The sequence below is a fragment of the Sturnira hondurensis genome, unplaced genomic scaffold, assembly GCF_014824575.4.
Source record: "Sturnira hondurensis isolate 20B ecotype Veracruz unplaced genomic scaffold, ASM1482457v3 Scaffold0021632, whole genome shotgun sequence".
NCBI classification, from domain to species: Eukaryota; Metazoa; Chordata; class Mammalia; order Chiroptera; family Phyllostomidae; genus Sturnira; species Sturnira hondurensis.
The window spans coordinates 262,653-287,343 of NW_028094263.1; the positions used below are offsets into that span (position 1 = coordinate 262,653).

The 24,691-nt window shown below is 53.3% G+C and overlaps 3 protein-coding genes across 4 annotated transcripts; 1 reads left to right on the forward strand and 2 right to left on the reverse strand.

The window, feature by feature from the left end:
• Positions 1-28: 28 nt before the first annotated feature.
• On the forward strand, positions 29-1,158 carry COA3 (cytochrome c oxidase assembly factor 3). The gene is made up of 2 exons (XM_037033138.1): positions 29-284; positions 624-1,158. Exons 1-2 carry the CDS (start codon positions 71-73, stop codon positions 728-730), a joined length of 321 nt encoding a protein of 106 aa, XP_036889033.1. The 5' UTR covers positions 29-70; the 3' UTR covers positions 731-1,158.
• Positions 1,159-1,702: 544 nt separating this feature from the next.
• WNK4 (WNK lysine deficient protein kinase 4) lies at positions 1,703-16,703 on the reverse strand. 2 transcript variants are annotated; one of them, XM_037033136.1, is made up of 19 exons: positions 15,530-16,702; positions 14,010-14,182; positions 12,714-12,934; positions 12,244-12,401; positions 11,673-11,761; positions 11,376-11,592; positions 9,574-9,838; positions 9,248-9,369; positions 8,958-9,016; positions 8,742-8,859; positions 8,361-8,477; positions 4,678-4,816; positions 4,100-4,153; positions 3,390-3,994; positions 3,250-3,310; positions 2,731-3,139; positions 2,445-2,644; positions 2,181-2,278; positions 1,982-2,073 (listed from the first exon to the last, which is right to left on the reverse strand). In XM_037033136.1, exons 1-19 carry the CDS (start codon positions 16,355-16,357, stop codon positions 2,071-2,073), a joined length of 3,936 nt encoding a protein of 1,311 aa, XP_036889031.1. In that variant the 5' UTR covers positions 16,358-16,702; the 3' UTR covers positions 1,982-2,070. The 2 variants fall into 2 exon arrangements, with proteins under 2 accessions (XP_036889030.1, XP_036889031.1); XM_037033135.1 differs by lacking the exon at positions 2,181-2,278 and having other exon boundaries at positions 1,703-2,073; positions 15,530-16,703.
• Positions 16,704-17,242: 539 nt separating this feature from the next.
• On the reverse strand, positions 17,243-22,070 carry VPS25 (vacuolar protein sorting 25 homolog). The gene is made up of 6 exons (XM_037033137.1): positions 21,984-22,070; positions 21,649-21,794; positions 20,723-20,776; positions 20,272-20,360; positions 19,423-19,498; positions 17,243-17,858 (listed from the first exon to the last, which is right to left on the reverse strand). Exons 1-6 carry the CDS (start codon positions 22,034-22,036, stop codon positions 17,746-17,748), a joined length of 531 nt encoding a protein of 176 aa, XP_036889032.1. The 5' UTR covers positions 22,037-22,070; the 3' UTR covers positions 17,243-17,745.
• Between the last annotated feature and the right edge of the window lie 2,621 nt (positions 22,071-24,691).

Sequence of the window (24,691 nt, forward strand, 5' to 3'; positions counted from 1 at the left end):
CCCTGCGGCGGCCAAAGACTGCTATTCCCAGCAAACTCTGCTCCTCGACTTCCAAGAGAGGAGCGGCAATATGGCGGCCCCCGGAGCTGGCGACCCTCTCAATGCTAAGAGTGGACAGGCCCCTCTGGCCCAGCGCATCGACCCGACTCGAGAGAAGCTGACTCCCGAGCAGCTGCAATTCATGCGGCAGGTGCAGCTCACCCAGTGGCAGAAGACGCTGCCACAGCGGCGGACCCGGAACATCGTGACCGGCCTGGGCATTGGGGCCGTGGTGTTAGCTATTTGTATCCGTCTGTACTGTAGATTCAGGGAGACCACATATGGGGCAAGGGGAGGGGAGCAGAGGCGTGTAGGAGGGCAGTGTGGGGGTGGTAGAAAGATCCTGAGCTGTGAAAACCTAAGGCTGGGTCGAACGTTTAATGCCCATTACTTTGTGGTTTTAAGGTGCTCTTTTAATATGATTCATTAATAGTAACAGAGTTGGGGTCAGAGCTCGGAAGAACAGAGGGCAGAAGAATAAGTCACTGATTTGAGAGGGTGAGAGCTTAACAAGTGTAGTGGAAGCAAGTCTGGGAAAAGGGAATGTGCATATTTCAAGTGGTTTCCCTAACCCACCTCCGCAGATGGTTACACCTTCTACTCAGTGTCCCAGGAGCATTTCCTAGATGAGCTGGAGGATGAGGTCAAAGCTGCTCGAGCCAGAGCAAGGGAAAGGGCATCCGGACCCTGATCCGGATGCGCATCACACATCTCCAACCTGCTGGAGCCCCTTCACGTGATGCATGATGCCCCGTGACCTTGTCGAAGTTGAAGCCTGCACACAGCATTGCTGGCCACCTTACCCTGGACGATGATTAAGCCCAAGAAGCTATGGATTTATGCGTTGTTAAGGGAACATTGCCCACCTCACATTCAACTGTGAGCGGCAGCTACGAGCTGAGCCCTTCTCGTAGTTCGTTTTTTTCTTTTTTGAAAGGTATCCAACCTTGGCTTTTCCCAGGCTTTCTGACTTGGTGGTTTAACCCCCTCACCTCCCAGGGAATGGGAGGAAGGTGGACTAGAAGTGGGCCGTTACGGGAGTGGGTGTGGCAACTCCGTGCAGTATTGGATGTGTGAGGAAAGACGCGGTCAGGTTGAGAATAAACTTGAGTCACTTTTTTGGAGTCAGGTGAGTGCCTTGGGGCTGACACTTCATGCTAAAAAGGTCCACAGGCAGTAGCTGCAGCAGGGGCATTGCCCCAGGGAGCCATAAATGTTTAACTAGAATTACTTTTTCCGTGAGATCTTTCCACCTGATTTAAGGGAGAGCTCGTGGTGGGTCACTGGTTCCGTCTTTGAGACTGAACCACATCTTGAGGGGAGGAGAGAGAAAGGTCACTCGTTGTCCTCTGCCCTCAAGAACAATGCACTGTTCCAGCTTTATTGCTTTTTCTCCCACCCCTCAAGAGGAAGGGCGATGAAGGGTGAGGGACAAGCAGCTTTCCTTTTTAACTTCCACTGGGGCCTGCCTGTGTAGACCTAAGGTGGGATCTAGATGGGATCTCAGCTTGGGATTATGGATCATTAACCGTGTCGTTTCCTCATGAACTGCTGGCAGGAAACCAGAGGGCTTCACCCTCCCCTGGCTTCTGTTGTGAAGGAGCGTCTGTTCCTTATTTCTCAAGCCTTTGCCCCCAATTCTTAAAGCCTGACAATGTAGAGACATGTTTTCCAGCATTTTTATTGGCTGCTGCTAATTCTGGTGTGCGAACAGTCTGCCCACTGGTCCAGCTTGGAGTGTGCCCTCTGGAAGCTGCTGCACTTGGGTGGGATTGCTTAGTGGTTGACGCTTAGCTGGGGAGGTAGCAGGGATGAGGACAGTAGGCTGCAGATTGATACCTCTATACACAGCAAATAGTTCTCACGAGTCTGGCTCTTCCCTACGAGGGCACAGCGCTCCCCATGCCCCTTTGTCCTACTCCCTCCGCGCCGAGGTCTTCTTCGCAGAGTCGGGTTGGCCAGCAGGTTCTGCAAGCACAAGCTCCACGGTGGGTCCTGGTGGAGGGGAAACACATGGCTTCTGTTCTGAATTCACTGGAAGGAAAAGAAAAAGCACTGAAGAAACCGCCGAGATGGGAGGAGTGTGAAGCTGAAGCCAGTTACCATTCCCTGGGCTCTCCCTCCCCTGGTTCTGCCCTCACCATCCTGCCAACATCCCCGGCGAATGTCACCCCCTTGCTTGCCCGCTGCTCCTGGGAGCCGGTGCTGCTGCCACTCAGGGAGTTCCTTCGTATGATGCCTGGGTGCAGGATGGGGAGGGAGAGCACTGAGTGAGGGAAGGGGCCATGGGTAGAGGGGGGCTAGTCTCCCCCAAAGCAAGGGCAGACCCCTAGGGCCTGGAAGAAAGCTGTATTACTAGGGAAGGGGACTTGGGAAAGATGGGAGCCTGGCAACTGCAGTCTCACCAGGGCCTGGAGGCTCCGAGCGCTGCAGGCTGTTGCGTCGGGAGGTGGGGAAGCTGCCCTTGGAGAGGCGGCGCTGGCGGCTGGACAACATAGCAGCGGGGGCCAGGATGCCCGGCGGGGGCTGCTTCCCAAGCCTGCTGTACAAGTCCTCGATTTCCTTTTTCTGCAGTGTCTGTAGTGCCTCCACCTCTGACAAGTGCCTAAGGGCGCACCAGGAGCATAAGGGGGCGAGCTGCACACTGCTCTCCCAAGCCCACTTACTGTCCTCCATCCTCCCCAGACTCACTTCTGCCGAAGACTCTGCAGCTCAGCCCAGAATTCCTCATCCTCCCCACTGCTCTCGGATTCCTCACTGCTCAGACACAAGCTGCTATAGGAGTAGTTCATCCACACAGGGCTGGGATGGCCCAGGGGTGGGGGGCTGTCCCCGACTTGGGGTTCCCTCCCACTGTCCCTTTCCTCCTCAACTCCAGTCCCCAAGCCTTCAGCCGCACGGTCACTCTCGGCCAGAGCTTCCCTGGCCTCTGGGCCGTCTCCAGCACTATCCTCTGTGTCTGAGCTTTCTGAGGGCAGCTGAGGGGTTGGAGGCTCCAGGGAACCAGAGAGAGTTGGGGGTGTTGGTTGCAGGGGAAGAGGCTCAGCTGGTTCCTTGGATGAAGTCACTTGGAAACGCCCAACAAGCTGGGGCTTTCCCTCTGTAGAGAAACAAGGAGGGAGTCACGGAAGGAGGGAGAGAAACCAGTGGCAGCACGTAAAGAGGACTGAGGGTAATGGAAAGGGGAAGGTCAGTGGTCAGAGGCCTCACCTTCAGAGATGGGTGCCAGTCTGGCTTCACCCAGGAGTGGCCGAGCAGGATTTGGGGAGGCCTACAAAGTGTGGACCCATCAGGAGAGTAGTGATCCAAGACGGAGCCCCCTTAGTCATCCCTCTTGTTTTCCTACTCACCTCACTCTCCAACTCAGCTGTTGAAGGCGAAGGCCTCTCCTGGCCACAAGGAGCAAGGGGAGGGGAAGGGGGCAAGCTCGGTAAGGGACCAGGAGGGGCTGGAGGAGACCGGGAAAGGAGCCCAGGTGAGGGGGACAGCAGGGACTGGGCCACAGTCATCACAGCCAGTGAGAAGGCACTAGCCAGAGAGAGGAGAGGAGCCACTGTGGTGGAGGGGAGGGGAGAAGCAGAGGAGCACGGAGGGAAGGGATGAGGCGTAAGAGTGACTGGGGCACAACTGGGAGAGAAGGTAGGTGGAGAACTAGAAAGGATAGAACTCGGTGGAAAGTGAGAGGTTGGGATTGGAAACTGGGGTGCACTGGGGGAGAATGGAAGTGGAGAGCTGGGGGAGAGTGGAGAGAGATCTGAGACCTGGGAAGAAACTGGGGAGAATGGGGAGGGGCTGGGATGACATGAGGGAGAAGTGATGGGGAAGATGGGACTTGGGAAAACAGGGGTCCCGGGAGAAAATAGGTTTCCAGGAGACAAGGGGGTTCCAGGGGAAGATGGGGAGGTGGAGAAGACTGCCCAGCTGCTATGCTCCGAGGAGGTACTGCTCTGGAGCTCTGTTGGGGAGGAGGGTGTGTTGAAATTCCAGTCCTCCATTTTCTGTGCCTTTCCCGGGAGCAACCCAAGGGCTGGGGAGAGTAGGGACAGAATTCAGTACCTACCACCAGATGGGTTGGGGAGGGGCCCTGGGAGGGCAGGCAACGGCACTGGCTCCTGAGAGAGAGAAGGCCCAGAGTCACAGTGGGGAAGAGCCTGGTCTTAGATGAAGATTTCAGACTGGGTTCTTAAGCTAGAACTCATGGACCTCTAGGAGTCCACGGATGCATTTCAGGAATTCAAAAATGTATTGCTGAGCTATTTAGAGGTAAAGGGGCAACTTTATGTCTAAATGTCTGCGACTTTAGTGGTTCAGGAAAAAAATGTGCACACACAAGTAGAGGGGGGAAGAGAAAGAAAGTTAATGTGGCAAATGGAGGCTGAGAGTACCAAGGAGTTCTTTGCACAGTTCTTGCAACTTCTTTCTGTATGACATTATTTTGAAATAACGCATTAAAAGAAAAGTATGCATTGAACACATTTTCTAGAACAAGGGTCCATGGCTTTCATCAGAGGCTAACAGCCACTGCTTTAGGTTCCCAGAGATGAAGAGAAGTTAGGTCCAAGGCGGCTGGTGAGGCAGAGAGTAATGAAGCCTGGAGCAGAAAGTCCATTTGCCCCTGGAGGCGTCCTAGGGGTCTGACCTGAGGGCTCAGGGGGTCTTCAGCAGCCTCCACAGGGCCAGTATCTCTCTTCAACAGGCTCTCCACTCGCTGAATAATCTCCCGAATCCGGCTCAAGAATCCGGCTTGCTCCGAAGGCAGAATGAACTCATTGTACACCTGGCGAAGGTCAGCAGGAAGGGGAGGGAGGGTTCAGTTCTCCACTCATCTCTGTCCCCGGTGCCCCAATCTTTAAAAACCAGCCCTTCACCTCCCCACTTCTGCCAACCACCAACCTAAAACAAGTATTTGATAAAAATCTGCTGTGCATTAAGCACTACATGCTATTAGCTACTTTCATCTACAGCTCAGATAGCGATTTCCAACTGGTGTACAAGAGGCACAGGGGCGTGCTGCAAGGGTTTCTGAAACGTGTAATACCTGGCTATTTAATCAGGGGCACTGACCTCTTTTACCTTGGATGATCAAATTAAAAAATGACAACAGCCTACACAGTAATAGCTGTCCAGTGTGAATGGATCAAAATTATACCTATTTTTTGTCAGACTGGCAAACAACATATTTTTGGTGTGCTTCAGAATTTTAATAATTAGTTTACGTGTGCCATGAAATAAAAGAAGTTGAAAATAGTCAGCTTGGAGGAAAGTAGCTGACATTCATAGGATGCATGTATATACCAGGGGCTTTACATGTCTTACCACATTTAACACCAGCAACAGCTTTCTGGGGTCTGTATTAACATCCCCATTATACAGTAAAGATAACCAGTGCTTGTGGAGTTTAAGTTCAGTCTGCCTAAGATCACAGGGTTTGCACCTGGGTCTGTCTACAGCCAAAGCCTGAGCTCTTCTTCCACTATTGCTTCACATGCTTTTGGGCTCAATTCCTGCTCTCACAGGGCTTATAAAGTATACCACACAGGCACATGTGTGCACACACACATACATGCTTAAGTAAAAATAAGGCAATAAATGGTAAATATAACACTCAAGCCCACACGTGCTTATTGAGCACATACTACGTGTCAGGCATTATGCTAGGTACTGTGAAGAATATAGTGAAGCATAAAATAAGGTCCTGGGCCTCGAGAAGCCCAAAATCTAATGGAAGAGACACATATGTACAGAACTCAGTGCACTGCAAGTCGGCCCACAGCATTTGTGATTGAGGCATAGACAGAAATGCGCTCGGGCCGGGGAAAGGGAGCCTTGGTGTCTCGTGGGTGGAGAGCTTCAGATTTGCAAGATGAAGAAGTTCTTGAGATCTGTTTCACAACAGTGTCAATATCCTTAATGCTCATGAGCTATATACTTAAAAGGGGTTAAAAAGGCAAATTTTATGTATTTGTAACTGCAATTGTCAAAACTGCTGTTCGAAAGAGAGAACGGGTCATACCACCTCGGGGAGGGAGGAGGGGGAGGGAGATGGGGAAGCTGGGATGACGTCACAGAGCTGAACCTTGAAGGATGGGTAAGAAAAACAACTCTTTACTGAGGACCTATCATGTATGGACACTTCTCGTATATTATATATTATTTCCCTTCTCCTGTGTATTATATCACATCTCATAAATTACATCAGAACCTCTTGCAGAATAGGCATCATCACCCACATTTTGTTGATGAGCAACTGAGGTTCAGAGACATTAAGAAACTCACCTGAGTTCACTGAATAAGAGAGCCGTATTTGCACTCAGGTCTTAAGTAAAAGACCCTACTAGACACCCTTCCCTGTCCCCCACTGCTCATCAGGAGGGAAGGGTGGTCTAGGGAGAGGGAACAGCACGAGGAAGAGCTCTGGGGCGTGGAAAGGCATGACACATTCACAAAGTGGATGAGGCCTGAGTAGAGCCGAGAGTGCTGCGAACTTTCGAGACCATGTTCCAGAATTTGGACCTTACTCTGTCACCACAAAGAGCCACTAAAGATTTGGGGGCAAAAGCACAAGATCAGATTTAAGTAGAGAAGGCTCTCAGGGAAGACACGAGAGACCCCCCGAGCAGGCGGAGGCAGAAACAGAAAAGCACCCAGGCCCTTCAGAGAATCACTGAGAAACGAGGATGACTGGAGGAAAGATTCTGGAAGGGCCAAGTAGCTTGATGGGAGATGATAAGCTTGCATGCCAAGTGACATTTTGTCTTTGTCCTGGACACGAGGTGAATGACACAATAGAGAAGTTTTGCAGAAGAAAGCGCCTGAAGCCTGAGATTTCTCCCATTCCATGCCCTTCTTCACCCCAGAGGCTGACATCTGCCGCCCTCACTCCACTGGCACTGGTCTCCCAGGGGAACCTCCTCCTGATGACAGCCCACAGTGAGATCTTGCCTTAGGCCTGTGCCACCCCGTGCTGCCTCCTTAAAGCTCCATCCTCACTCAGTTTTCACTAATGACTTTCAGGCTCCTCCTACCTCTCAGGCTGCATCTCTGCGTCCTTTGCTGTGTCCACTGAGACACACTCTTGGTCTTCGATGCCTCTGGTTTTGCAGGCCCCTCTCCCTTCACTCAGTTCCATACCGACGACCCCAAATCCGCCTCTCTCTCTAGCCCTGCCTGACCACATTCTGCGTCTACAGAGAATCTTATCTTGACTGTCCATCATTCAAGCTCATCCTGACCCTTAAAAAGGCCCACCATCATTTCCAACTCCCCCTCTCCTTTGTCGGTCTACTCCCAATAGTTCCTCCAAACTAAAAGTCACCCTTGATATCCTGTCTCCCTAACCCCCTATCATATCAACTCAGGAAATATTTATCGAACATCTACACTGTGTTTTGTACTCTGTCAATAAATAACTGTGTTACAGAGGAATCTATTTTCCTGATACCCCCTTTGTCCTCCCACATAATCTATTCTGTCTAGTCCACACCTGGCTTTTTGTCCCCACCTGCCACCTGGATCCCCTACCCCACTCACACATCCCATGGCAGATTGGTTTTCTTAAAACCTATTCTCACCATATTACACTCTGCCTGACTCTTTTTTTTTAAGAAACTGGATTTTTAAAAATATTGATTTTGAGAGAGACATCAAGTTGTTGTTCCATCCATGTATACATTCATTGGTTGACTCTTGTAGTATGTGCCCTGACCAGGGACTGATCCCCCAACCTTGGTGTATCTGGACGATGCTCTAACCAACTGAGTTACCCAGCCAGGGCCACTCTGCCTAACTCTTAACACCATCTATAATCCTGGCCCAATCTGCAGGCCCAATCTTGCTTCCAGAAGGGCTCCTGTTGGGACCCTTAATTCCAGTGGTCTCCTTGTGAAGCCCTCCCATCACCATATTCCGAGTCACTCCCTACTTCCGTGCCTTCCCTACTAGTCACGCTCCTCCCACCCTTCACTGCCGTTCTTATCCATCTGTCAGACTTCACGTAAGTCCTACTTCTTCCCCCTCCTGCCCCAGCCCATCCTCTACTTATGGCCACAGTGTCACGTGTCTAGCAAGTACTTCACTGTGGCACCTGTGTGTACTCTGTGTGGCTCTCAAATTGCTCCAGCTGAGGATCTGAACCTTACTGGATAAACAAATCTCCTCCAAAACAAAGAGATTTCCTCACCGACATTGTGCCAAGTGCTTTAAAAACCCTTGCTGTTGAATGGTGGGAACTGGGGAGGGGGCCGGTTCTGCACCAGGGAACTTCAGGAGGAACACTCTTGTCCCAGACCCAAAGATTCAGTCCTCATGTTTCTCCCCCTCACCATGGCAGCTGCAATCTCTTCTGGGCTGTCCCCGTCCAGGTCAAACCGGAAGGTCACCATCTTGCTGTTGTGTGTCTGCAGCTGGCACTCAACCACTCTGTCATTCTGGTCTGAGACCTTCAGATTTAAATTCAGCAGAAGGGAGGGAGTCAAGCTCTCTGTCCTCATCACATGTCCCCACTCCTCTCCAACCAAGTGATGTGGCTGAACCGGCAGTGAAGAGAAGCAGACCTCGCTCCCAAAGTCTGGTATTAAAACTGGCTGCCACTTGGGTAGCAGTCACACACCGCTACTCCCCTTTTCTGCCTGACCTCCACATCCTCCTGACAGTTCCCTCCTGGCCCTGAAGGCTGCTCCCCACCTCTCGTGCCTCTTCCTTACACTAGTGACCCGAAGTCGGGATCGAGGTCTGCGCCGGAGATTTCTCCCTAAGGGTCTCCTCATCCGTCCCATCCCTTCACCCATGTCACTAAGGCCCGATGCTGCATCTGAGGCGTAGCTACAAAAGGAAGAGGAGAAAGGAGTGTCAGAGTGGACACCGAGACGCCAAAGCCCCGTATGTCTCACCCTGGCACCTTAACTCATACCAGAACTTACCTGTCCCCAGGGGAAAAGTTACTGCCAGGGCCAGAACGTGGAATAGACAGGGCAAAAGCCTGAAACAGGATATGGGCACTTGAGATCAGGGAAAGATCCCTGTTGAGATGCAGGGAGATGGTTTTAAGGATGCTGAGGTACCAGGGAGACGGCATTAAGGAATATGAGGACAAGAGTGGTGGATTTCCAGGGACATGGGGGCCAAGTCGTGGGGTTGGATTTCACAAGGAGGGAGATAGGTCATAGGCTCGGAATGGCCGGGAGCCCCCTCCCACGTGACCCCCTCTCACCGAGGGCAGGCGGAGATGGGACTCTGCGGGGCTGGATGGCACCCCCCTAGGGGGCTGAAGGGCAGGGTCTGAGGCATCCAGGAAGCCGGAGGAGCTGAGGTAGCCATCAGTCTCGCAATCCGCTGGTGGGGTAGGGATCAAAATAGGGGACATAAAGGAGAGCGGTGGCAGAGCAGGGGGGCCGCCTGAGCAAGGAAGGGCCCGGAGCTGTCCAGAAGGAACTCAGTGGCTAGATGTGGAAGGCAGGGTAAGTGACGGTGCTGCTGGGGTCGGGGGCAGATGCCAAGGGTTCTGGGACCTAGGCCCTAAGGTCAGAGGTGACTTACAGGTGGTAGATGAGTAGCTGGCATGGCGGAAGAGAAAGGGCTGGTGCTGGTCTGCCTCTGGCTCTTCCGGCTCAGGCGGGAAGGAGCTGGGGAGACCAGGAGTCATGGGGACAGTTGCTGGTGGGGGTTCTGGCTCAGGGGGGAGGGCCTCCAACTCCCTCGCTTTGCGCAGCTTCTCACGCTTTCGTTGGATGGCGGCCACCCGTTCACGCACTGCACGGGCCACTGGCTGGTAATCAGCTTCGCAGACCAAGCCCAGGGCCACCTGGGATAGGAGGATGAGGAACACAGTTTGGGACCCCCTCTCAAAGACCCATCAGAACACTTTCTTGGGGCTTCCAGGACGTGGGAAGAAGGGAATCAACATTCATTGGTTACCTACTATATCCATTAAGTGGTGCCTCCTTACATTTATCCCCATTAACCTCCCAATAACCTCCTGAGAGAGGTCTTATCAACCCCATTTTAGAAATAAGTGACTGGTTCATGGTTATGCAGTAAGTCACTTGCTCTCACTTGGGGGGATGGGTGGAACATTTGGCACTATTTGGAGACTTTTTGTCATAACTGCAGGTAGATGCTACTGGCATCTAGCAAGTAGAAGCCAGGGATTCTTCTCAACATCCTACAGTGCAGAGGACAGTCCCCAAAACAAAGATGTCAGTGGTGCCAAGGTCAAGAACCCCTGTAAGTAAGGGACCAGGATTTGATCTTGGGTCAGTGTTATGGAGACCTGCTCCTATGCCACATTTCAAGCCTTCTCTCGGGTTCTTGACCCAGACCCACAATAGATGATTCCCCACCCTTTTCTCAACTTCCGTTCTACTGAAAGTCTCACACTCTGTCCCTTCCCCCTCAGGCCTTCCTAAACCAACACCCCCCACCCCAGCCTCTTCCCCCACATCTTCTACCTCCCCCGTATACCTCTACCTCTTCTGGACCGCCAGCTTCCGTTTACCAACTCTTTATTCATTTCAATAAGATTTGCTGGGCACGTACAGGAGGTGGGGCAGGGTGATCCGACTTAAAGGCTGAGCAACCTGTATTTAGATTCAGCTCTGCCACTTACTTGCTCAACACCTTGGACAAGATAGTCAGCCTTTCTGACTCATCAATAATAAATCAGGATAAAATCATTCCGTGTAGGCACAGGAACCATGATCAGATGCCTGTGGACTTGCCCGAAGCCATGTACACGTGTGAGCTCATAAGGAGCTCCTGCCTTCAGTCAAGCCCTGTCAGGGATGGAAAACTCAAGAAAATACAGTCTCTGCCTTCAAGGAGTTTTACAGTCTAGTAGAGGAGAAAAACAGAAATATACTGGTGGAAAGCAAAACCTGTGGTGGAGGGTCCTGTCACTGAGTACCTGCCCAATGAAAAGCAACCTTTAATTTGACTCTAGAGGGATAGGCTTCCTGAAATTCATGGTTCTGAGCACAGAGGGAGAGAGAGAGAGAACGAGAGAGAGAGTGATGGGAATGATATAAATAAATAAATAAATAAATAAGTCGATAAATTGGAGAGAAAGCCATTCCGGAAACATCATCAGCTCGGCAGGAAGTAGGGCAGGGGGGTTGGAGGACCCGGGGCCTGTCCCGCAAAAGAACACCTTCAACGTGTGGAACACAGATGTGTATGTATGTTAAGAAGGGAGGAGGAGAAAAAAAAGAGAGAGAGAGAGACAAAAGAGAAAAGAGAAGAAAAAGCCAGGAGACACTGAGAGGAGTGGGCGGGGCCCCTTGCCGAGCCCCGCCCCCGGGGCCCTCAGACGCCCACCGCAGGGCAGTCTGCCCTCCGCTCACCATCTCCTGCGCCACCTCCTCAGCAGCGTCCCGGCCCAGCTGGAACAGGAACTCGATGGCCTGGTTGTCCCGCGGGCGCCCCCCGCGTCGCGCATCCTCCATGCGTAACCAGAGCTTGAGGTCAGGCTTCTCACCGTCGTCCTCCTCCGCCAGCTCCACGTGGACACCACGCTCCTCGCGGAAGAACGCGTGAGCCAGAAGGTCCTGGATGGTGAACCTGAGGGCGGAGCAGCAGTGAGCTGAGCCCCGCAGCCGCCCGTCTTCGCCACCCACCCCTACCAGGCTCCCCCACCCCACCTCTCGTTCTTATCCGTGCGGATGCAGCCTTCGATGATCTCCTTCACCTCGGGCATCTTCACCTTGTAGAAGCTGTTGGGCTTTGTGCCCTGGGGAAGGGGTTTCATTAGCCTCGGCTCTCGGCCCCAGTTCTCGCCTTGACATGCCCCCCCACCCACCCCCAAGGCAGCAGCAACATTTGCAAAAGCACCTCCACTAAGATTTGTTTTTGCATCCCAATTCCCCCTCCTCCCCCGCACGTATCGACAGAATGACCTTAAACAAATCTGCCTCTAAGTCAGTTTTTTTTTTTCATTTGTAACACCCCGCGGGGCCGCTGAAAGGATCCGATGAGAGACTGAAAGTGGAATCGTGGGGAGCGCCAACACACATCTTTAATCTGAATAGCTTGTAGCATAGGGGGTTGTGTGTGTGTGTGCGCGTGTGTGTGTGTCCACTACCCTTCAGTGTAAACCTGGGCATCTTAGTGTCCAGCCTGTTTCCCACTAAGGGAAGGGCATTGACCGCGGGCTGGTTGGAACAGGAAAATGGGAGGGCACGTGGCATTCCCCCCCTCCCCCACTCCTCTCACCGAGGTGACCTTGCGGTAGATTTGTGCCGCATTCTGGCACTCTGAGTAAGGGTACTCGGAGGTGGCCATCTCCAGCATGCACATGCCAAACGCGTACACGTCCACCGCCTCATCATACTTTTCCTCGTACATCTCTGGGGCCATGAACTCCGGGGTCCCTGCAGGGTTCACAGCAGGCCTCAGGCTGCAGGGTCTGGTTCTGGCTTGTCCCTCCCCTTGGGTGTACACAGGCCAGGCAGCCCCCCGCAGTTCTGCAGTGCACGTGGCCGGCCCTTCCCCACCTCGGTAGCAGGAGAGGGGATGCCATAGGTCTCCCCATTTCCCCCATAGTCTTCTAACTCCGTGGAATTCAAAGGACCTCCATGGGGGATAGGAAAAACCTAGGCTCTCTTTTGCGGGGGGGGGGGGGAGGGGGCGGGGGGCAGGGCAGGAGGGGTAGGAATGGCAAGAACCCTTCTGATGGGACTCACCAATGACACTTTTGGCAAAGGAGGCGCGCTTGAGCGTGGCCAGGCCCAGGTCCCCAATCTTGACGGAGCCTGTAGGGCCGGTGATAAAGACGTTGTCACACTTGAGATCTCGGTGAAGGATGGGGGGTACCCGGGAGTGTAGGAAATGAAGACCCCGCAGGATCTGTCGGCTCCAGCGCTGAAGGACTCGGGGCTTCATCTCACGAAAACGCCTCAGGTATCTGGGGAGGGTGCACAGCCAGGGTTGTGGTGGCGCAGGGAGCCCCCTACTGAGAAACTCCCCGTAGCCCCGCCCGCACCGTCGCCTACGCATCTTTTGCCAGCATTCTAGCCTAGGTCTGCACCGGGATCCAGGGAGAAACTGAGTCGGGAGGTGTGGTGGGTGAACAGGAAGTTATAGGGCTGAGGTCCAGATGCTGTGGAAGCATGGGAAGGGATGATTAACTGCCCCGGCGTGGGGGAGGGCTCCCCAGAGGAAATAGCTTTTGTGTTGCATCGTGAAGGATGAGTAGGAGTTCAAGGGTGAGAAGGGGAAGGGATGGAGATTTTCCAGGGGACACTGTGCTCGAAGGCACTGAGACAGACAACAAGCCACAGAACAGGGTGGGAGGAGGTGCTGGGAATTCGGTTCATCTGGAATTTAGGCTGAAGGTGAGGCTGGATCCTAAGGACTGTGAGCAGGTTAGGAAGTGTGACTTTATCCCGAGGGCTGTGGGAGACCTGGCAGGGTTAAGAACAGGAGTGGTGAGGTCAGGTTTGCAATGCAGAGAGATAGCCCCAGACCTCGGGAAGACTGGATAGCTTGGAGAGGAGAGGGACAGAGTGGGAAGACCCTTTGGGGGTGTGGGGGCTGCAGGTCTCCAGACCAGTGAGGTGGATGGCAGTGAGGTGGGGGTGTAGATGGGGCTGTGAAAGCGGCATGGGGAGACACAAGAAGGGACTTGAAAATAGACTGATGGGGAAGGGGATGCACAGAGTGGACAGAGAGTAGACTCTGGGCAAGACCCTGCCCCCAGGCTCTGTCCCCCAGTCTGAATCTGAAGCTACTGGCCCAAACCTAAAGCCCATGAGGCTCAGTGCCTTTGGATCTGGGAAGGAAAAGCCCAAGTTTTGGCTGCAGTGCTGAGTGGACCTTGCCCTTCACTGGGCAGGGACACAGGAGGGGTGCGTGAGAGATAACTGAGCCTGGTGCTGAACCTGGATGTAGAGTTTGAGGAGCCTGAGAGGCGTTACAGAAGCAGTGGGACCTCCCACCACCAGCTCCCACCAACCCCGCCCACCAGGCCCCAGGCTCACGTCTTGAGCGTGCCGGACGTCATGAGTTCGGTGACCAGCACGATGCAAACCTGGCCCCTCAGCACTGACTTCCACGAGTCATAGAAGCGGACAATGTTGGGGTGTTGCAGCCCCTTGAGCATCTCCACCTCCTCTGAGAACCGCTGCCGCTCTGTTCGAGACAGTTTCCGAGTCTAGGGGGTGGGGGATAGGGGTCAAGGTCAAGTCAGGCCCAGGACCCCAAGGAGAGGGGAGGGATAGGGCACAGGGAAGTGTGAGGGTTGAAGCTGTGGGATGGGGCTGGGTGGGTGGGGTCGCTCGCCTAACTGGCTGTCGACCCGGAATGCCAGGTCCAGTCCCCTCAAGCTGCTCCAGCGACAAGCCCATCCTGGGCCTGAGGCCCACCCCCTGGACCCCCCCGCTGGACACAAGCGTCTTTATGCAGTAAGGTCCAGGAGCCCTGAGCTCAATAGCGCCTTTGTGGCTGCCCGGCCAGGCCGTGGGGCGGGAGAGGGCGCCCGGGGGTTGGCAGCGGGCTGGCAGCAGGCAGGCAGCGGGCAGACGGCCGGCAGAGAATTGGGGCTGGCAAGAGGGTTAGCCCCAGAAACTGAGAACTGCTAGAACCAGACAGGAGGCAGAGGGCTGCGCAGGGAGGTCCAAAGAAAGGATCAAGGACCAGATGCCAGACCACCCCCTGCCCCTTGGCTGTCCCGTCCCTGTCTCATCTCCCTCCCTCACAACCCCCCCCCCCCAAGTCTGGCTACCTCTCCTAGCCTGGCCCAGAGCCTGGGGCGCGGCACCGGCAGGAGCAAGGGGCAAGTCCAGAGCCAGGCTCCGGGGAAGCCCCTTCCCCCAGGCTCTGTTCCCAGGTCCACATTGGAAGCTGCCGGCCCAGACTTAAAGCCCATGGGGCTCAGCGCCTTTGGGTCTGGGAAGCAAGAGCCCAGGTGGGCTGTGGGATGAGGCGCAGGGCTGGATTCAGGCCGGGCGGAGGGGCTGCTGGTCTTCCCCAGCCCCCAGCTGTGGAGAAGTCTGGAAGTCTCCCTGCTCCAGCAGGGCCTGGGAGGGCCCCATCCTGCCGAAACAGCCATAATCTGGAAGTGGAGAGAACCCCGCCCACCTCCTGAATACCATCACCCAGCCTCCTGCAAAGATCCAGGTTAAGGGAACAGGAGGACCACCCTGAGGGTCTCAGGACTTCGGGGAAGAGGGGACCACTCTGGGCACGCAGTGGGGCCAGCCATTTTCTCATACCTGAACTGGCCCACTGCCCAATTTCCCATCCTACCTTCTACTTTTCAGGGCTGAGTATGGAGACTTAAAAGTGAGAATGCACAAACCTGTAAGGCAGCCACCATACACTACCTGCCTCAGTTTCCCTTTCTGTACCCCAGAATCAGCCAGACCCATAGATCGTCTGAGCAAGTGGGAGCAGGACTCTGGGTCTTTGATGGAAAAATACATCCCTCTCGTTGCTGCCCCCTGGTCTCCCACCCCAAGGCCTTCACAGGGTCCCATCCCAATGTGCCACCCAGCCGCACCTGCAGCTCACACCAGGCCACCTCCACTGTGGTATCGGTGTCTAGTCCTCGATACACCGTCTTGAACGAGCCACGTCCAATCTCTATGTCAAACTTGAGGTATCGGCCGTCCGGTGAGGTTGCCACAGCCTGGGTTTCCGTGTCCTCCTTTTCCTCCTGCTCCCGCCGCCGTTCCTGAGCCAAGACTTCAGGGACCCTCGGCGGTTCCCGGGACCCCGGGCTTCCTGCAGAGCACGCGAGCTCCGGACGCGCAGAGTCTGCAGCCTTCGCTGGAGCACTCCCAGTCCACGGGCCCTCGGGGGGCTCTTCGGAGCTAGTAAGCGGGCTCCTTGCGGGGTCTGGCCCCACAGAGTCCGGAGGATTGGGGGGCTCCAGAACGGGTGATGTTGGTTGGGACCAAGAGCTCAGCAGCCCCAAGTCGACTGAGCTTCGGCGGCTGAGACGGGAAGAACGCGGCCAGGCTTCGGCTTTCCCAGAGAAGCGGCGCGCCCGGCGAGGAAGGGGCCCGAGGCGGGGCGGCCCAGTGGCAGCGAGAGGGGGCGGGGGCTTCACGGCCAGGTCTGCCTCAGCCTGGGACATGGGCACCGAGGTCTCTGGGGCCCGGGGTGCCGGCATGAAGAAGGGCCAGACGCCGCAGGGCGGTACGGCCGGCAGCTGGAGAGGAGGCGACCTGACAGACAGACTGGCTGGGTGCGCAGCACTGGGGCTGAGCTCCTGGGGCCCAAGCCCCCAGCTCGCCAGACCTGGAGCCCCGCCCCCGGCCCCGCCCCCGCCCCCTCCAGACTCGAACGGTGTGGATTCTGGTGCACAGCCCTTCACCTCGGCCATGGCCCCGCCCCCGGCCGATACCCCTCCCCTCCCGGTGCACCCGCCTCCAGGCTCATTCCTAAGAGCTGGTACGAGGCCCTGAGGTGTCCTCCAGCACCGTAAGAGTGCACGAACCTGTTTGGGGCGGGGGCACAGTGCTGGATAGGGAAGGAAAACGTGACCTCAGCTTCCAGGCCCCAGAAAGCAGGGTGGCTAAGGGGAGGTACCTCTCGCCTGCACTCTCCAGATAAGATAGCGCTACCCCTCCTGGTCGTCCTCAGTAGCACTAGGCTGACAATACAGAGGTCGATGGACAGGCTCGGTTTTCTCCAACGCGCCACCCCAGGCTACACAGGAATGGGTGTGCGCACCCTAGGAGGAGCCCCGCCCCCCAAACCAAGGACCTGGTCACCCATCCCTTCCCCCTCCCTACTTTGACCACAGCTTGGCCCTGATTAGAGTGCCTGTTTTTGCTATGTGGGCTCTCCTCCCTCCCCCTTCTGTTTGCCAGTTTCCAATAAACCGAAGTCCACGTCCGGTTCACTCCCCCTCGGCTCTCCTCGGCCTCAACTTCTTCACCCGCACCAGATGGACGGCGGGAGGGGCTTCACAGTAGTTCGGGGCTTTGGTGGGGGAGGTGAGGCAAGGGGAAGCCATTAAGTTACTCGGGTTCAGACACAGAAAGCAGTCTGTCCCCAAGCTGTGTTCCATCAGCACTCCCTCGCACAGCCCACCCAGCAGATGTAAAACCACAGGCTCGCTGGAGCCAGCCAGCCAGCACCGGAGGACCTTTTCACTTACACAGGCCGTAGGACTCTGCCCTCCTCTAAGCAGGGTTTTGCTCAAGGGGTAGCAGTTCACGGACCTCCCCATGCCCATTCCAGCAGTAACAGCAGAGGCAGGCAGTGGGGTTGAGCTTTTTAATATCGTAAATCACTGTCTGGCCCCGCCTCTCTGCCCTGCTCCTTCTCGGGCCTCCTATCTTCAAACTGCCTGGAAGGCTGCCTGCAGCCAGGGCTTCCACCACCACTGGAAAGGATCCAGCACCAGCCTGAGAGGGGAGGCAACAGCAGCTAGAGGTGGGAGGGGGAAGAGACAGAAGCTTGTGTAGGCGCATGTGTGTACTTACATATGTGACCACGTGTAAAGTGCTGGGTTTATAGACCCTGGCTCAGGGACAATCGAGGACAGGAGGTAGGGCGATGAGAAGCACGTCTTTTCTCGGTGGTGCCTCGGCCTCTCCCTATCCCAGGGACAGACACGTGGGGTAAGTGGGAAACCCATCCCTGGACTGAAGCCCTTTTGAGTCTGGTGGAGTCACAGATCCAGTCTGTGGAGACACTGGGTCCGTCTCCTTTTGAAAGCCCTGGAAGGGTGGGAGGTAAGGCGTGACGGGAAACCGGTTTCTGCTAGAAGAACTTGACTCCTCGGCCATCGCTGATGGTGATGATCTCTGCCTTGTGCTCCTGCTGTAGGGCCTGCAGAGCCCGCAGTAGGGTTGCTTCATCCAGCCCATGGAACTCTGGACAGGGAGACAGGGGCGGTCAAGGGCGCTCAGCTCCTTGGGGCCTGAGGCCTCTGAGGAGAGCGAGCTAGCAGGAAGCTGCGACCTTGTGAGGCCAGGATACACACGTGCCATCTAAACTGCTGCGGTTGCAGCCCACCCTTCCGGGGCACTCCTTCAGAGTAAGGGCGGAATGCCCGGGCCGGAGAGCTCAGCTGGTCAGTGCCATCCTGATACACCAAGGTTGCGGGTTCAATCTCCAGTCAGGGCACATACAAGAAGCAACCAATGAATGTCTAAGTAAGTGGAGCAACAAATCAATGTTTCTCTCTCTCCCCCAGCTTCTTTTCTCTCTCAAAAAAAAGAGTAAGGGGTGGAAGAAAGCTTCAGTTAGCATAAAATGAGTAGTCATGCTTATTTCCCCTTCTTGATTCTTCTGTCAGACTCAGCCCCCATGTACACCCCAACTCACATCGATGCACAAAAATGACACCATGTGCTTGCGGGCCAGAGGGGGCCTTGGCAATCAAGCCTAGGGAAGTCAAGGCCCTTGTTACTGGACACTGACCTGAGTTGCACACCTGTATCCATCCTAAGGACCTGTCCTAACACAAAGAACTATAGCCATACATCTGGCCAGGAGACAGTTAAGGTCCAGCACAGATATCTGCCCTTTCCTAGTTAAAAGGAACCAGGCTGGGAGCCAAGGGCCAGCTGAGTGTCTGGAGATAAGGCAATATACTGCAGGGAGATGAGAGAGGCAGGAGGCAAGCCCTGACAGGCTTGCATATCTCATCCCCTGTGGGGGCCCAGTTCTTGAGTCAGGAAGCTTGCTTTCTGAGGAGGCCTTCAGCCTTGCCCAGCCTGGGTGGTGGGCTGGGCAAGGCAGCAGCACTGAAGTCATAGGTGATGGCGGGCGCAGCAAGCAGAAGCCTGCAGAGCAGGAGGGGAGAGCCAAGAGCTGCAAACTCTGTTGGGGCAGCCAAGTCCTGGCAGAAAGGGGAGGCATCCCCTCCCCCCAGCAAAGACTGGAAATTTTGGTGATCCTGGGGGACAGAATATAAAGGCAGAAATAAAAGAGCTAAGAGAATATTTATACTATATAAAAGCAAACAGTATGCAAATCACTGCCTGGCCAGAAAACAAAGCACTTAAAAGGACTGAGGGTGTTGGCCCAATCCCTTCAGCTCAGGCCCACAAATCTTAAGCCCTCCGTAAGAATAAAGGATGAAAGAAAGCCTGAGCCAGCAAGAAGTGAGATTTCAGGCCTAATCTCCTGCCCTGGCTCCACCTTTGGTGTCTACACTCCTAATTCTTAACTTTTCATGGGTCACAGATACCCTTCGAAACCTGACATGGACTCTATCTCTAGAAAAATACACATACACCCCACAGACAAAATTTGGGGTTTTCTTTGTATGTGAATTCAGGTGGTTTATGCAAATAATAGAAATGGGCTGAAAACCCTTGAATTATGTAATATTTGGAATTCAGAGCCAGTGAAATGGGAAGTCTGAATGTCATTTAAACGAGGACCAGAGAGGATTCAGACCATAAAACTGGGGGAATGGAAAGGCATTACCCTCATCCTCCGTGTCTTCCCCATTGGTCAGTTCATACAGGGTGAACACAGAATTGTTCTGGCCACTCCTGGAAACCTATGGACACAAAAACAGGGACTGAATAAGAATCAGGAGTGTCCCCGGAGAACTGGCCAGCCGCCTGCCTCTGACCCAGGAACGGTACCCAGTCCCAAAGCAGGGCTATCACCTCTGCAGAGAAGTGGCTAAAACCCACAAACCCTGCAGGTGCTATATTTATATGTGTACACACACTTTCGGAACCACGAAACCGCAGGCCTTCACGTGTCTGAGAGTGACCTCTCATTCGGGTTGTTTTCCTGTTTAAAAATGGGTGGTATGTGTTTGTTATATTTTGGTTGTTGACACTTCTTCCCCTTTCTCTCTTGGGAATGTTTAGAGCTGGTGGTGGCTGGGAATTTGGGGCACAGGGTCTGTCCCCACACCCACAACAGTTCAGAAGGTCAAATTCATATCGTGGACAGCTCTGTATGGGTATGAGGGGGAGGGGCCCCATTTTGGGGTGGTTGTTTTTTTCCTTCCTTTCCCCATTTATCTTCTGTGGCCAGAGGCTCCAGCCAACAATAGTACTCGTAGTTCCCAGTACTGCATTCTCCAAACACGGCCTCATGTAGCCTCTGGTCTCCCAACAGGCAAAGAAAGGGGACTTCTGTGCAGCCATGGAAATGAGGTCACCGAAAGAGTCTTGCCTGGAATACCTACACTTCCTCTGTCTGTCCACCGCCCCCCCGGCCACCCCGTCCCCCGTTACTTTGCTCAGTCTGGATCTGGGAATACCAGGGACAGTTCTCCTGTGCCGTGCATTTGTCGCTGCAGCAGAATAGTCTCACCCACTGATAGATGAGTTTCCCCCACTCTTCTGGTCTCCGCCACATGATCAGGAAGCTAGACTTGTTCTTATCCAACCACTCGAGGTTCCCTGCAAAACAGATACTTATGAAAGCACCATGTTCAGAGAAGGGACAAAGAGGCAAAAACCAAGGTGGAACAGAGTAGAAGAGACTCGGCTTTCAGAAGGAGAAATTTGAAACTTGTTTTACTGTTGCTGCCTGCAAGGCACCCATTCCCTTTCTACATCTCCTTAGGTCTTAGGTCACACAAGGAAAGACTTTGTACACCGATGGGAGAAAGGACCTGGGGAACTGAGCTATCTACCGTACAGAGGACTCCGGGCTTCAAGCCAGGGGAGAGAGAAAAGTTACTAAAAGACACTTCCGTTAATCTGCCCTCAAGAAAACCCAACTAGGAGGAAAAATAAGGAATCTGGGGAACTGAACCCACCTTTTTTCCTCAGTTCCTCTAGTACAATCTGGATTGATTCCACAGGGAGCTTCCCTGGTTTAAGGTTAAAGGAATGGCATTAATGGAATTCGGTGGGATAAAAATTCACAGAGCCAAGGTTGAGGGCAGAAGAGTGACTGAGCAAAAAAGAAAAAGAGAGAAAGGACTCATGGACACAGACAACAGTGTGGTGACTGCAGAAAAGGCCGGTGGTGGGGAGAGGTGGAAGAGGGTATAGGGGGATAAATGGTGATGGGTAAAATACAAAAAGAGAAATGGCAGAGCCGGTCTCATGCTGAGAACCACCTGCCCCCTACCTCTTCCCCCCAGATAAATTTATGTCCAAGTCCCAATGGGCTATAAATCGGCATTTCCTGGATATGGGGGGGGGGGGGAGAAGTTAAAGATAAACCAACCCAGTTAAGAAGAAGAGCTTTACGAAATGAAAGGTATTATGTTTTATAGCCCTCTGTCCTCTCTCCTTCCTGCACAGATATTTTAGGGATGAATCAGGCAGCAAAAACAAATGACCCTTACTTCCTGGGGGGAGGAGAGTCGGTGGAGAACATGCCTAAAGGCCATACCTGAGATTAAGCCTCACAATGACCAGCTCTGGCAATCCAGGGTCAACAGGGCTCAGGTTGAAAAGTTTGGGACTTGGCTTCAGGTCGGAGGTTGTAAGACCTGAATGACACCTGGGTACCCATCATTGCCCAGGACAAGAGGGCTCGGTGCTGCATTTGGGTTTGGGGGCAGGGGGTGTAAAATGGATTCCAGCGCCATATACCTGCTCTTTCGCAAGACCAGTCTGGATGGGAACCTGACTACCGTGGGTGAAGGGGAGGGGGTGGTGTGTGAAGTCTGGGCATGTGGCGAAGTGTGGAAGTGCATGTGTGGGGGCTGTGGACGAGCCTGAGGGAGGATACGCTGTAGCTTCACGTTGTTGAAGAGCGGGCTCTCCTGAGCTTCCATCACCGTCATGCTGGACTGTTTGTGCAGGCGGCAGAAGGACAGCACCAGCGAGCACCAGGCGGCCAGCTGCTTCTGCCGAGTGTCCACGTTCGGCTGTAACCTGTCGGGTGAAGGAGGTGGGCTGCAGAATTACAAGGAGTGAGAGGGCGGGAGGAAGCACTCGCCGGAGGCGCGTTTGGGGGAGAAAATGAGGGGCTGAGAATGGTGGCGACCGGATCCTTTCTCCCCCTCCCGGGGTCCCAGAAGGGAAGGGAGGCATAGCGGGGCTTCTCGGGGGTCTAAGCCTCACGTAAAGAAGGGCGGGAAGCGATACTGCCACGGCCACTCGAAACTCATCGCCATCGTAGTAGTCCAGAAAACCCGGAACCTCCAGGCAAAGGACTTCCGGTCTCGGCTTCCGCACGTCCGGGCAGGAAGCGGTGCAGAAAGGTTCCGCACCCTTTCCTGGAGAAGGAGGGACCAACCTAGTGGAAAGGATCTGCCTGAAAAGAAAAGAGCTAAGAGAGGGGCCAGCCCCTTGCCATTATCCTAGCCCCTTGCCATTATCCTAGAAATCCTTACCGTTTAGAGCGGAAAGGGCTCTGTGAAGTCTGAGTCAACCCTAAAGAAGACCAGTGACTCCCTCACAGCAGCACAGTTTGTTAACAAAACTTCGAGTAGATCCCCAGGTCTCCAGACCAAAGCCTAGACTTGTGTCCACTATGCTAGGCTTCTTTCAATGTTAACATTTGTGTCGGTCAGTTGCCATTTAAGTCAAACGCCTTACAATCCCCCAGTCTCCTCGATTCCTACGACCTTTGACTTTTCACCACTCCTCAGTCTCCTGTCGAGCCAGTGGGAGCACATTCATAACTTTGATCTGCGGAAACAGCTCTTCTTCCGTGATTCCAAGTTGCCATCTTTGAGCAGAGCCATCTCTCTCTCATCTCATGTCCTCACTTTCCAGGTCTCAAGTCCCAGACCCCTTTTGGTCTATCTGACTCCTTAACCAGGCTAGACTACTCAATTCTGTCCCCTTACCTACCTACTGCCTGCTGGTCAGTTTCCAAACCAGGATAGTTGCTCCCTGCCCACCCACACTCCCTTTTTGTCATTCCTTAGCAGGGGAATATTACAAAAATGAAATCACCAGAACATGCCGACTGAGCATTCCCTCACTAACCTCACTACTGGGCCCTCAGTGCAGCCAGTGAACCTTTGTCTTTTTATTTTTAAGAGTTTATTTGAACCAAACTGACAACTTGTGTTGGGGAGCAAGATCTCAAATGCTCCCGACCCTTTGACTTTTATTGACTCCCTGTCACGTCCCTTAAGGTGACTCTTCAAACTTTTCCACATTCATGAAGCCATTCCATGTGTCCCCATTTCATCCCTCTCTGCAGAATGCCCTTTAACTCTATTTTATGACATTGAGGCCATGCATGTGAACCTATTAGTCTTTCCCTTTCTGTCTGTCATCATACTTGATTCATCCCTCAAAAATTGCTCTTCACTTTTACTCCTTCCTTTTGGACTCAGAGGAAGAAGTGTTGCTGTTTCTTAATAAGGACAACCTGTTGGCATATGTTCTTATCTCACCTTTTCAACTTCCTCCAGGACTTCTCTGGAGGAATCTTCCCTGATTTTCTTTCCCCTACCTCCTCTCTCCTAGCCTACAAATGGGTGGAGGTGAAAATATGTAGTGTCCTTCTAATCCGAAAGAGTAGATGCACCTCTGTGTTCATTGCAGTGTTATTTACACAGCCAAGTTCTGGAAACAGCCCAAGTGCCCATCAGCAGATAAGTGGATAAAAATGTTGTGGTACAGATTTAGCTGGGTAGCTTGGTTGGTTAGAGTGCAGTGCCAAGGTTACAGGTTCAATCCCCAGTCAGGGCACATACAAGAGTCAACCAACCAATAAATGCATAAATGGGTGGAACAACAAATTCATGTTTCTCTCTTGCTCTCTCAAATTTAATAAATAAAAAACCAGAATTTTAAAAAGCTATGGTACAGTGGGGAGAGGTTGTGGGGTAAAGAGATTGAGCAAAAAGGAAAAAAGACTCATGGACATGGACAACAGTGTGGTGATTGCAGGGGGTGGGGAGGATATAAGGGAACTAAATGGTAATGGAAAAAATACAATAAAAAACCTGTGGTATATATACACAATGGAGTACTACCCAGCCATTAAAAAGGAACTCTTACCTTTTGCAACAGCATAGATGGACCAGGAGATTATTATGCTAAGCGAAATAAGCCAGTCAGAGAAAGGCAAATACCATATGATCTCACCCATATGTGGCATCTAATGAACAAGATAAACTGACAAACAAAATAGAAACAGAGTCAAGGATACATGGAACAGACTGACAGCTGTCAGAGGAGAGGGAGGATGGGAAACTGCATGAAATAAAATGAAGGGATTAGCCAAAAAACATATATACATAACACATAGACAGAGACAAGAGTATGGTGATAGCCAGAGGCGGGGTGGCAGGAGTGGAGCAGAATGAGGCTTTGCTTGAGGTGATGGGCACATGAAGCAGTGTGCAGAGGGTATTTTATTAAGTTGTACACTTGAAACCTGTGTGGTTTGGTGAACCAATACCACCCCAAGTAACTCAATTTTTAAAAAGGAAATTGCCCTGGCTGGTGTAGCTCAGTGGATTGAGTGCGGGCCTTCAAACCAAAGGATTGCAGTTCGATTCCCAGTCACAGCACATGCCTGGGTTGCAGGCTAGTTCCCATCAGGGGACGCACAAGAGGCAAACATACATTGATATTTCTCTCCCTCCCTCCTTCCCTTCCCCTCTAAAGATAAATAAGTTTTTTAAATCTTTTAAAAAACAAAAGAAATTATGTCTTATCCTTGACTTTGCCATCCTCTCAATTTCCTGTCTGATCCCCAACACCTTCATTGTGCACAGTTCTTGGTTCACAGGATGCCCAACAAATCTTTGTTGAATGAATGAAAGAACCATTCATTTGATAACGATCTTTCAAAGGGTACCATC

What these genes read in the sequence shown, in the direction of transcription:
- COA3 (XM_037033138.1), top strand. Translation starts at nt 71, where the DNA reads ATGGCGGCCCCCGGAGCTGGCGACCCTCTCAATGCTAAGAGTGGACAG. An exon ending in GGCCGTGGTGTTAGCTATTT is followed by an intron (nt 285 to 623) that starts GTATCCGTCTGT and finishes CCACCTCCGCAG; the next exon opens with ATGGTTACACCTTCTACTCA.
- WNK4 (XM_037033135.1), bottom strand. Translation starts at nt 16,357, where the DNA reads ATGGCCGAGGTGAAGGGCTGTGCACCAGAATCCACACCGTTCGAGTCT. An exon ending in TCTACCGCAAGGTCACCTCG is followed by an intron (nt 11,762 to 12,243) that starts GTGAGAGGAGTG and finishes CCCCTTCCCCAG; the next exon opens with GGCACAAAGCCCAACAGCTT. An exon ending in CCCGACTTCGGGTCACTAGT is followed by an intron (nt 8,478 to 8,741) that starts GTAAGGAAGAGG and finishes TTAAATCTGAAG; the next exon opens with GTCTCAGACCAGAATGACAG.
- VPS25 (XM_037033137.1), bottom strand. Translation starts at nt 22,036, where the DNA reads ATGGCGATGAGTTTCGAGTGGCCGTGGCAGTATCGCTTCCCGCCCTTC. An exon ending in CAACAACGTGAAGCTACAGC is followed by an intron (nt 20,777 to 21,648) that starts GTATCCTCCCTC and finishes ACCTTAAACCAG; the next exon opens with GGAAGCTCCCTGTGGAATCA. An exon ending in GGAAGACACGGAGGATGAGG is followed by an intron (nt 17,859 to 19,422) that starts GTAATGCCTTTC and finishes CTCCCTGTCCAG; the next exon opens with AGTTCCATGGGCTGGATGAA.